The sequence below is a fragment of the Crotalus tigris genome, unplaced genomic scaffold, assembly GCF_016545835.1.
Source record: "Crotalus tigris isolate CLP2741 ecotype Arizona unplaced genomic scaffold, ASM1654583v1 scf7180000017773.841730, whole genome shotgun sequence".
Lineage (NCBI taxonomy): Eukaryota > Metazoa > Chordata > Lepidosauria > Squamata > Viperidae > Crotalus > Crotalus tigris.
Genome location: NW_024096624.1, coordinates 249,431 through 261,646, shown reverse-complemented (window position 1 = coordinate 261,646; position 12,216 = coordinate 249,431). Strand labels below are relative to the sequence as shown.

Sequence of the window (12,216 nt, the reverse complement as noted above, 5' to 3'; positions counted from 1 at the left end):
CAGTCATCGAATTACAGTTGGTCACTTACCAAGCGTGCAGAGTTATGATGGACTCTGAAAATAGGACTTCTGACCCGATCAATTTTTTTTTTTTCAGAGCCTTGTTCATGGAGCCCACATTGCTGATGCTTGATGAACCAACCAATCACTTGGATCTCAATGCGGTCATCTGGCTTAATAAGTAAGTCACCAGCTAAGCATTCTGGGGAAGAGAAAGTCAGTTGTTCTGGGTTTAAGTCTCCTTCGACTTATGGGACATAGTTACAGAGCAGATAAATACCTTGGCAAAATCCCAGAATAACATAGTAAGGATGTATGTCTGGGCCACATGTAAACAAAACTTCTTTTATTCTTACCTTTTGTTTCTCTTAATGACACTGGAAGTGGTTCTAGCAGAATATAAAGAGATTGCGTACACATTTGCAAAATTTATTGTCTATAATGTATTATTACATGCCATCTTTTGTTTCATTAAATCAGTTTCTAACCTGCCTTTCCATCTGTCAACAGACTCAGGGCAGCTATCAGTAGTATTTAGTAGTATTTAAAAACAAATGTATATATTTGAATATTGTGCCAAATATAGCTGATGCTAATACCTTAGCTGAATGAAACAGAAATAATGAAATGTATTATTCAGGGCTCTTTTCTGTAACACGAGTTGCACCATTCTCATATTTACATTCTCAGTCACATGGATATATCTCAGGGTGAGAGGAGTTTGAGTTATTGAAGTCAGTCCTAACGTAGAACAGCCCACTGTTTGTTTAGCAACTATCTCGGTGAACATTCACAAATGCAACAGTAATCATAATAAAAAAAAAATGTTTTTCAATCCATGTGACTGACAACAAAAGCCTTCAGTGAGGAACTGATTAAGGTCTGGCCAGTTTCAGGCAGTAGCTGAGGGTTCTAATGAATGAATTAAGGTCACAGAGCTGATGTTGTTAATTTACCTTTAACACCTTTTAGGGCCATACTGCACCATGGAACAAAGCAGCTCATGAAGAGAGATATAGCTTGTATAGGCAATCTTTCCACCCTCAAAAAAGGGGGGGAAAGTGCTTAAGCACAAGACACTGTGAGAGCACAAGACACTGAAATGTCTTGTGCTCTCACACAGCAATCAGCAATCTTTACATCTGTCTCTCAGTCAAGTGGTCAGTGACCATTCCACTTAACAACCAAGTTGTGGTACCAGAGTGTGGTCGCTAAATGAGAGGAGGGTGAAGTAGTTGTTGTAACTGCCATTCCCTTTTGTTCTTCTTTCAGCTACCTCCAGACATGGAAGAAAACCCTTCTCATTGTTTCCCATGACCAGGGATTCTTGGATGATGTGTGTACAGATATCATCCACTTGGACATGCAGAAACTTTTCTACTACCGGGGAAACTATAGTGAGTAGAGATAAGGGTAAGGGAAGGTGGCTTTGTGAGATGGGCAGCTGTATAAAGTTAAATAAAATAAATAGATAAAGTGTCAAATACAAGAACGAGGGAACCCAGCTGACAACCATATAAAATGTGTAATTCTTGGATTCATAACGTGAAAATCTGTATTTCAAGCCACAAAGTTTGAGTGTTTGCTTTTAAAATCCATTTTAAAGAAACGATTTTGAAAACCAACGTTCAGACTTCATGATTTCAAATATAGATTTCTACACGATGAACCCAAGAAGTTATCCTCCTTTGAAGGTGTTATCTTAAAATGACCCATCCACTTTGAATTAAATGTCAAACGTTTTGAATTGCTGGGTGTTTTTGATGAGTGAGAAAGTGCCCAGTGTTGCAAGCTGCTCTGCTTCCTCAGATATTAATCCGGTTGTCTGGAACATTACTTAATAGAGTTCCCTGGGGAGGGGAGCCCGAAAGCTCGGAAGACAAAACTTTTGGCGCGGTGAGCAACCCAGATTGGATCCTGCAACATTATCCTGGGGCATGTATATTCTCACCTTCATTTGTGAGAAACCAGCCTCTGCCCTTGTTCAGTGCTACCAAGCTGTCCAGCAGGGTGGGGATGGTGAAATAGGCTTAAATCGGTATTTTGTCATCTTCCCTGGCAGTGACTTTCAAAAAGATGTATCAGCAGAAACAGAAGGAGCTGCTCAAACAATACGAGAAGCAAGAGAAGAAGCTCAAAGACCTGAAGGCCGGGGGGAAGTCGACGAAGCAGGCAGTAAGTGTCTAGCTGGGCCAGGGTAGAGGACTTGCTGGCTGAAAAATGTTGTGCTATTACCATTTTCTCTGGGCTTCCTCTTAGCTGATGTGACTTGAAGCAGGATAGTTATGCTGAGTTAAATCTTTAGTTCTAGAAACTGCAGTATTTTTCTTCCTCGCATTCTCTGAATATCAACATTATAATAAAAGTAGTCCTCATTTAGTGACAACAATTCGGACTGACAACTCTGCCATTGAGGTCATTGCTAAATGAAGCTGTGTCCTTTTTGACCTTATTTCAACATCTTGGGCTTTACAGACCTGCAGAGGTCGTAAATGTAGGATTGGTTATAAAATTATTTATATTTCCATTACCTTCATATCTGCGAATGGTTACCACGCGAGGCAGTTGCTACCTGAGGACTATCTGTAATGGTTATAAAAAGCTCACCTTGAGTTTCTGGAAGTCCAGATTCTTCTTCCAGCAGGGCGGATGAGAGAAGATTGACTCATAAGTAAATCTGCCATTTTAGGTGGGCTTACTTGAAAACAAGCATCCTTGCTCTCACAGGAGCAGAATATACAAGCAAAGGAGTTCTTGGGGCACTCTGAGCTTGCAGATGTTTGCTTGCAGATGTTACCTAATTAGGTAACATCATCCCTACTTATCAGTGTTCTGACAGCCTAGCTCAGGGGTCTGCAACCTTGACAACTTTAAGACTTGTGGGCTTCAGCTCCCAGAATTCCTCAGCCTGCTTTGCTGGCTGAGGAATTCTGAGAGTTGAAGTCCACAAGTCATAAAAGGGCCAAGTTTGAAGACCCCTAGGATAGAGCAAAGTTGATTCACAGTAACAAAAATAAAATATGGGACAGGATAGAACAAACCCAATGTCACTTTAGCTTTGCTGGCTGAGGAATTCTGGGAGCTGAAGTCCACAAGTCTTAAAGTTGTCAAGGTTGCAGACCCCTGCCCTAGCTTAATTAAGAAGGCCAACTAATGCAGCTATACCTTGTTTAATCTGGGATATATATCCTGCAGTCCCTTCTGATTGTACTAACAATACAGGTAGTCTTCATGATCGGAATTAATAACATGCCAGTTGTTAAGCAGGTTGTCACATGACCAACCTGATTTTTTCCCCGCAGTGGTCCTTAAGTGAACCACCACGGTTTTCCTGCTTTAGGAAAGGTCCCTTCCAACTCTCGTTATTCCGTTAATTGTTACAACTTCAGAGTTTCTTGTCTCCTGCAGTTTCCGACCGTTAAGCAAATCGTTACACAAACCCATTGGACATTTTGCGAGAAATGCCGATTTCCATTTTTAAAAAGTCATAAATTGTGGGTCACGTGGCTGGAAAACTTCAAACGAAGTTTGAAGTTTGCAGAGGGGAGGGGACCTGATCAGAAGTTTTGGGTCATAAGTACCTTTGGGAGGGGGTATCATTAACTTCAAAAGGTTGGTAAGGAACTGGTCATAAGTCAAGGACTACCTGTAGGCCATCCGTGTTTCTTCCTGTTGGAGATTGGCAAATCTGAGATCATCCATGAGAAGAGCCGATTCTAACTCTTGTCAGAAATCCGGAGTCCTGCCCATTTGGGGGCCGTCAGAATCCCTGCCATGGTTCTCGGCACTAAAGAAAGAAAAAATATCTTTCCTTTTGAAAAATACGTTCCTGTGCCCACCTGTCTCCCTTCCATGCCCCAAAGACGGGTAGGCAACCTTGGCTCTTTTATGACTCATTGGACTTCAACTTCCAGAATTTCTGAGCCAGCGTGGCTCAGCTTGGAAACCTCTCCCTTTCCCCTCAGCGCGGCTGGCTCAGGAATTCTGGGAGTTGAAGTCCACGAGTCATAAAAGAGCCAAGGTTGCCTACCCCTGCCCAAAGAAAAGAAGGGCAGCCTGTTCCTCTTGTAACCTGTCTTGCTTTGACCCAGGAAAAGCAGACCAAGGAGGCCCTGACGCGGAAGCAGCAGAAATGTCGCAAGAAGAACCCGGACGAGGAATCCAACGAGGCCCCCGAGCTCCTGAAACGGCCCAAGGAATACACCGTGAAATTCACTTTTCCTAACCCACCACCTCTTTCCCCGCCCATTCTGGGCCTCCACGGTAGGGCTTCTCTTTTTGAAGGGCAAATTGTAAGGAAGGGGGTGCAGGGGAGGGATTGGGAACCTACAGAGGAGTGAGTGATTTTCGGGGGGGGGGGAACAAAAAAAAACTTCTCTTATCAACATTTCTGAACTTTATTTCCTCCCCCTTCAAGCATTAGAGGAGAGGGAGGGAAGCTGAGTGTCTGGCTGTTGCTAAACTACAACTCCCAGTGTCCCTTGCTCTGACTAGGCTGGCTGAGGCATCAGCAGGAGAGGAATGCTTGATTTCTTGTGGGTTGAACCCTTATATCAGCAGCCATTTGACGTAGGTTAAGTTCCTGCCCTAGTTTTTTCTGATCCCAGATGGCCAGGACAGGATTTTGCTCACGGATTGCTAATGGATGGAGAAATAATTAAGATTTATGCTGTCACTTAGCTTCCCTGATGCTAGAGAACTGGCGCAATAACGGAGGTTCTGCATGTGCCAAGGATTCTATCAATAGGATGAGCATATAGTTATATGCTCCAACACTTGGGGGGGGGTTTCCTGTTATCGCTTTGGTTATAAGTCGAGGACAATCTATAGGAATTAATGAAGTGAGAGATCAGGTGTCAGGGACACTGTAGGATAGCAGTCCGTGTAAACTCCTGGTTTGGGATTCCTAAGGATTTCTTTTTATGTTGCCTTCCTATCATGCTTGCAGCTAATAACCCTTGCCCAGAGGGAGAATCTGCCTTCATAATGGCTGCAACACATGCACACTGCATGCCAGGGGGATTTTCAGGAAAAAAAAGCTGGCAGCATCTTCAACAGAGAATGGCAAGCGTTGCTGTCCTTTTAAGTACATAGGTTACTGATTTTTGTAAGTTTTTATTATCTGCTAGGGATCGGTTTCCCAGAGCAGCTGGTATACAATCAGTGGGTCAGTTCAAAGCCAAGCATAATCCTTTTCATTGAGACTGTCAGTCCAGCACTCAAGATCAAGATGGGGCAGGGATGGATGAGCTAAAAAAATCCCAACAACCTCAGCTCCAAATTCTTAATGTTCAGTCCAAGCTCTGCAATTCTAACCAGCTGGGCTAAGAACTGATTTTTTCAGTCTGGATGTTACTTGCTGTTGTTCTGTCTAAATCTTACTTTCACGTTCTTGAGAAAACATTTTTTTTCCTTTTGATCCTTATCCTTATCCTGCTTCTCTTTTAGCTGTGGACTTCAGTTATGAAGGGCAGAAGCCCCTTTTCAAAACTTTGGACTTTGGAATTGACATGGAATCACGAAGTAAGTGATGTGGAAGGAGCAAAGGGAAGGTTTTCGTGCTGTCAGACTTGTGCATATGGGTATAATTTGTGTTTCTTTGTTTCTAAGAGGGGGGAAATTGTTCTGTCCCAGCCTATGTGAGTCCTTGTTAATTCACACAGACAAGCCCCTCTTTTAACAAGTAGGCTGGAAATGCAGGGAAAACAAACCCCGTTTATTAGTTAGGTACAGACCTGCAAAATGTCCCAAAAGCAAAGGCAAACAAAACACGATGCAAACGGAGAGTTGTTCACAAGCAAGGCAACAAAACAGGATTCCGTGAAACATGAGTCCTTTGCAAACAGCAAACAGCACCTCCCACACCTTCCCTTTTTATTACGCAGCCCCCAGGCATGGCTTCTCAATGCCTTCTCCTCCCTTGGAGTCGCCCCATTGCCTCCCTCTGTCCTGCTCTTGTTGCCTGTCTGCGTTTGCGAGCGTCTATGATGTCTTCCAGCTGTGAGTCCTCAGAGTCTGACTCAGTTTTCCCACACAGCTGAGTCTCAGCCTGAGCACGATTGGATGGGCCAGGCTCTTCATCAGGTTGTAAGTCTTGGAGCTCATCAGAGCCTTCCTCCGACTCTCTGATGGCTCTCCAGGCTCCTCCTCCTCCTCCTCCTCTGATTCCCCCGGACTCAGCTGCCGGGTCCAGTGGCTGGCACGGACTCAGAACAAAAATCCTCATCAGGACCTTCTCTCTTTAATAATTTAAAAGTGCCGCAGCTGGGAAAAGTCACTTCTGGCTCCTGCTTTTCATTTAATTTCCTTTATAGGTGTTCCTCGACTTACTGCCACAATTGAGCCCAAACTTTCTGTAGCTAAGCAAGGCAGTTGTTTAGTGAGTTTTGCTGTTTTGCCCCATTTTTACAACCTTTCGTGCCTTTGTTTTTAAGTTAGTAGGACGGTGGTTAAGTGAATCTGGCTTCCCCACTGACTGTGCTTGTCAAAAGGTCACCAAAGGGGATCACATGATGCTGGGACATCGTTACTGTCATAAATACATGCCAATGCCAAGCACCCGAATTTTGATCACGTGAACATGGGGATGTTTCGATGGTTGTAATCATGAGAAAAGGGCCATAAGTCACTTCTTTTCAGTGCTCTTATAACTTCAAACAGTCACTAAACAAATGGTTGTTACGTCGAGGACTGCCTGTATTGAAAGATGGCAGGGGAAAAATGTCAGATCCCTAAAAACTTTGTCTGCCTGGTGCCATCTTATTTATTTATTTATTTTATGAGACTTATATACCGCTTTAAGTGCAAGCACTCTCTAAGCGGTGTACACCAGTAAGCAATGTATATATATATATATATATATATTATATATATAATATATATATATATATATATTATATATATATATATATATATATTTACATTGCCCCCAACAATCTGGGTCCTCATTTTACCTACCCCGGAAGGATGGAAGGCTGAGTCAACCTTGAGCCGGTGAGATTTGAACCGCTGACCTGCTGAACACAGTCAGCTAAAGTGGCCTGCAGTACTGCACTCTAACTGCTGCGCCACCTCGGCTCTTGTTACTAATGACAATCCCTTCTCTCTTTTTCCTGCCTCTCAGTCTGTATCGTGGGCCCCAATGGGGTGGGGAAAAGTACACTACTATTGCTGTTAACTGGGAAGCTTACGCCGGTAAGTACCATCTGTTCAAACTTTGGCTTCTCTTGGTGTGGATTGTCCTTGCCTGAGATTTCCTTGACTGTGTTTTGGGCCCTTTTTGATCGAGCCCCAATTTGAGTGCAAGTGATTATTGGGGGAAGATGGTAGTGTGAGTCTGTGAAAAATGACTTCCCTTTTAATCTGATGGGATTGCGAACCAAGGAAATGCTAACTTCTTGTTTTTCTCTTTCCAGACCAGAGGAGAAATGAGAAAAAACCACAGGCTAGTAAGTATCGATGTGATTTCAGTTGGGATGTGGTGGGAGGGCAGTGTATCGTTTGAAAGGGAGCCATATTGGAGTGGAAAGCAGGGCTAACAGTCAGGGTAGGAAGTCTTTGGTCATAGGAAGTGGTACACACATGGGCAGTTGTTGCTTTGTGTTGGTGTGCTCTGCTTGGAGAGGGGGTGGTTTGATTGAAGGATATCCAATAAACCTTTTGGCCTTTCACATATTAGTGTGTCTGCATGCAGCCTGCTTATTCATGTCCTCAACTTGGCAGTTGAGGCTTAGAGTAAAACATCCTCCCACAATTTGGAGACTGTGATTTCAGGACAGCATCATGTCCTAAATTAGAATTAGGCAACCTGGTTATTTCTTATCCGATGTTTTGGATTGCATCTTAACAACATCCCAGCCAACATGAGCCAGTGGCGAAGGGCTTACGGACGTTCTAGCCCAGGAAATTAGGAAGGTTTCAGAAACAGGAGAAGAAATGCCAGCTGTGGCCTTGGGAGGTGTGAACGGTGTGAGTTAAGCTTGAGTGAGGTTTCACCCAATTTTCCTCTTTTTCTCCTGGTAGAAAGTTGGCTTCTTCAACCAACAGTATGCCGATCAGCTGAATATGCAGGAGACGGCCACTGAATATCTTCAGCGCAATTTCAACCTGCCTTATCAAGACGCCCGCAAATGTTTGGGGCGGTTTGGTCTCGAGAGCCATGCCCACACCATCCAGATTTGCAAGCTGTCTGGTAGGTAGGGGAAGCTTTTCTTGGGAGACGGGAAGGGGGAATGATGGTGGGTCAAGAGCTTCGCAAGAAAAGGCGGGGGCTGCTAGCATAGCTTTCTCTACCTTGGCATGTTCCAAATGTGTTGGATAATAAAAGTTGTAGCTAAGTCACACCTGAGTAATAATAATAATAGTAAAGTTGGAAGGGACCTTGGAGGTCATCTAGTCCAATCCCCTGCTCAGGCAGGAAACCCTATACCATTTCGGACAAATGGCTGTCCATTCTCTTCTTACAAACTTCCAGTGTTGGAGCATTCACAGCTTCTGGAGGCAGGTTGTTCCACTGGTTAATTGTTCTCACTGTCAGGAAGTTTCTCCTTAGTTCTAGGTTGCTTCTCTCCTTGATTAGTTTCCACCCGTTGCTTCTTGTCCTGCCTTCAGGCGCTTTGGAAAATAGCTTGACTCCCTCTTCAAAAGGGGTCAACACTGACAGCCTTCAAAGAGGAATCGGGTTCTTGTGAAGCTCAGAAGCTCTGATCCCAATGCCCTGTTTATCCTTCAAGATGTCCTTTCAAATTCTGATAGCGAGATTCTATCTGTGTCAGTTTGGGGGAAGCAAGCATGTTTTTGCTAATCTTCTAGTTCCTCCTTTCTCTCTTTTGTTTTTTTTCCCATTACCAGGGGGACAAAAAGCTCGTGTAGTATTTGCTGAACTATCTTGTAGAGAGCCAGATGTCCTTATTCTGGTGAGTTTATCTACAATCATCTATATTGAAGCCTGTAGTATTCTCCCCCAGCAAACCCAAATCATCCCCTTGTCTCCTTCTGCACTAGTATGTTTCATAGGGTACCAGCACCATTATCCCCTTGTGAAAGCTGAAGAGAAGACAAGAGTTCTTAAATGTCTCTTCATTTCTTCCCCCCCCCCCCAGGATGAGCCTACGAACAATCTGGATATTGAATCGATCGATGCCTTGGGAGATGCTATCAATGACTATAAAGGGGGTGAGTGAAAACTTGTTGGCCCTGAAATTCCTGTGGTGATAATACAAGACCCATCACGCCCACCTCTGCTTGCTCTTCTTGCCACTATGCTGTCCTTACAAATTTGAAGTAGAAGGAACCAGGCATTCCTAAAGTGACATTGGGTTTGTTCTATCCCAGTGGTTCTCAACCTTTTTAATGCCGCGACCCCCCAACCGGTCATAAGTCGAGGACTACTCAACCGGTCGTAAGTCGAGGACTACTCAACTGGTGCAGCACCGTTTGCAGAATGGGACTTTTGGCGGGCTCAGCAGGGCAGAGACAGCCTGGACAATTCCTATTGGCTTTTGAAAGCCAATAGAATTAGACTTTGTTCAAGAGAGTCTATTCTATTGGCCTTCAAAAACCAATAGAATAAAAGGGAGTAGCACAGCTAAGGAAAAGGGGGGGGAAATGGCGGACTGCGTTGTTTGGCGACCCCCATGAAATGGTCGTTCGACCCCAAATGGGGTCCCAACCCACAGGTTGAGAACCACTGTTCTATCCTGTCCCATATTTTCCTTTTGTTATTGTGAATCAACTTGGCTCTATCCCAGGGCTCTTCAAACTTGGCCCTTTTATGACTTGTGGACTTCAACTCCCAGAATTCCTCAGCCAGCAATGCTGGCTGAGGAATTCTGGGAGTTGGAAGTCCACAAGTCATAAAAGGGCCAAGTTTGAAGAGCCCTGCTCTATCCTATCGCTTGGCAGGAAGGGAAAGACTGAAAATCAAGGGCACCGTCTTAATACCTAAGAACGATCAGTTTCTGGTCAAGTCACTATGGATGCCAGAACTAATAAATGTGTAAGCTAGGGTTGATTAACGGAATAATTTGTACAGAGCACAATTGAAGCAGCAGGGCACAGCCACACTGGACTTTGCTGCAGATCTGGAAAGCATCATCCCCAAACTGAACAGGGCTTAAGACTCCACGTTTCGAAGGATTTTGAGGATTCTTAATGATTCCTCAAGCTATCTTGAGGGTTAAAATACTTACGTTAATCCCTTCATTTCCCCCAAATCCCCGGGGGGGGGGGGAATGTAAAGGTAAGCCAGATTTTTAGGCTTGCTCCTTCTGGTGGTCACCAAAGAAATATTGATGGGCTGCATTTTTTTTTTTTTTTTTTTTTTGCACCCTGTACCTATTTGCTATCTTAAGAAATAATTTAAATGATTAGATAAAGTTTGGGGGAACTTATTTGGGAGAAAAAGACATCATCAGTTTGCCTGCCTCGGCTTTAGTAACTGGAATTGCGCTTGGGAGATGCTTCGCTGCCCAGCTCTCGAGTGCATCCAAGGAAGGTGGTGGGTTTTTTTAACTTTTTATGGTAGCTTAAGGTCTTGCTAACCTTCCTGTCTTTTCCAGCGGTGATCATTGTCAGCCATGACGCTCGGCTTATCACAGAGACCAACTGCCACCTGTGGGTGGTGGAGGACCAGACAGTCAATCAGATTGACGGTGACTTTGAAGACTACAAGCGTGAAGTGCTGGAAGCCTTGGGTGAAGTCCTGGTCAATCGACCAAGAGAATAAGGCCATGAGAAGTGGAGTCACCAGAACATGCACAGCCTCTTTCCATTTTTCCAGGGGAAACTCCGCCCTGTCAAGCAGCCGGGCTTTATTTATGTGACATGGAGGGACAGATTTGAACGTGTGCAAGAAATTAAAAACTGTGGATAGTTTTAACTCTTCTTCCCTTCCTCTCCCAACCAGCATGGAAGTAAACTTACCAAAAGGTGATGGGTGGGTGTCCCACCATGCCTGTCTCCTCCCCCCACCCCCGAGCAGACATTTTGGAAGACTACTTTCACTTTACAAATCTCTCTCCTTTCCTTCCACTATTTTTGGGAATAGTTGGAGCACAACATGTAAACTTACTAAATTAAAAAAATGCGGCCGTCACTTTTGTGGATGGGAGTTTCCTGATTTCTTAACGTTTTGGACAATACAGATACAGTCCTCAACTTACAACCACAATTGAGTCCAAATATTTGTTGCTAAGCAAGACAGTTGTCAAGTGAGTTTTTCCCCCGTTTTATGACCTTTCTCGCCACAGTTGTTAAGTGAAACGCTGCAATTGGTAAATTAGTAACACAAGTGTTACTGCGTTGAATCTGGCTTCCTCACATTGACTTTGCTTGTCAAAAGGTTGCAAAAGGGGATCACATGACCCCGGGACACTGCAACCGTCATAAATATGAGTCAGTTGCCAAGTGTCTTAATTTTGGTCACATGACCACGGGGATGTCCTAACGGTCATAAGTGTAAAAAAATGGCCAAAATCCTTTTTTCGGTGCTCTTGCAACTTTGAATGGTCACTAAATGAATTGTAAGTCAAGGACTACCTATCGTTGCCTAGAAAAGCTGGTTGTTTGCCCATAAATGTGACTCTTCAAGTTGCACTTTTAGGTGTGTATTGTGGAGAAAGAAATCAAAGCCCACAATATTCAGTACTCTACTCCAAGGGACGTTTTTTTCCTTCAGTTGGGAGAAATTCTGAGAGGACAGTGAAAATGTATTGTCTATAGCAGGGGTCCCCAACCCCCGGGCCGTGGAGCGGTACTGGGCCGCGGCATGCCAGCAACTGGTCTGCACAAACAAACAAAGCCCCATCCATGGGATGCAGGCAGCACACAAAACCACACACCCTCTGGTCCACGGAAAAACCTCTCTCCACAGAACCGGTCCCTGGTGCCCAAAAGGTTGGGGATCTCTGGTCTATAGAGGTTGCGATTGTCACTTCTGCAGCTTTTGAAGAAGATAGGGCAGTGATAGTGAACCTTTTAGAGACCCAGTGCCCAAACTGCAACCCAAAACCCACTTATGCATCGTCGAGTGCCAGGTGGGTGTGGCCCATTGGGTGGGCGTGGCCCATTGGGTGGGCATGGCTGCGGTGGTAATGGCAGGCTGGGTGGGACTAAAAAGTTCAATCAATTCCAACTTTGCAATATCTTTTTTTTTTCCGCGAGGTTGAAATTGACTTGACTGAACCTTTTTTTTTTTTTTTTTTTGCACACGGCAGC

The 12,216-nt window shown here is 44.3% G+C and overlaps 1 protein-coding gene across 2 annotated transcripts in view; it reads left to right on the top strand.

Annotated features, from left to right (window-relative positions):
* The window catches only part of ABCF1 (ATP binding cassette subfamily F member 1), a 41,801-nt gene extending 30,696 nt beyond the window's left edge, over nt 1-11,105 (top strand). For both annotated transcript variants that reach the window (XM_039341873.1, XM_039341872.1), the window contains exons 18-28: nt 98-181; nt 1,273-1,397; nt 2,063-2,175; nt 4,092-4,263; nt 5,449-5,523; nt 7,124-7,194; nt 7,416-7,448; nt 8,023-8,191; nt 8,851-8,915; nt 9,102-9,174; nt 10,560-11,105. In XM_039341873.1, coding sequence (XP_039197807.1) covers nt 98-181; nt 1,273-1,397; nt 2,063-2,175; nt 4,092-4,263; nt 5,449-5,523; nt 7,124-7,194; nt 7,416-7,448; nt 8,023-8,191; nt 8,851-8,915; nt 9,102-9,174; nt 10,560-10,726 — 1,147 coding nt within the window. In that variant the 3' untranslated portion in view covers nt 10,727-11,105. The remainder of the gene's footprint in view (nt 1-97; nt 182-1,272; nt 1,398-2,062; nt 2,176-4,091; nt 4,264-5,448; nt 5,524-7,123; nt 7,195-7,415; nt 7,449-8,022; nt 8,192-8,850; nt 8,916-9,101; nt 9,175-10,559) is intronic.
* Nucleotides 11,106-12,216: the final 1,111 nt, after the last annotated feature.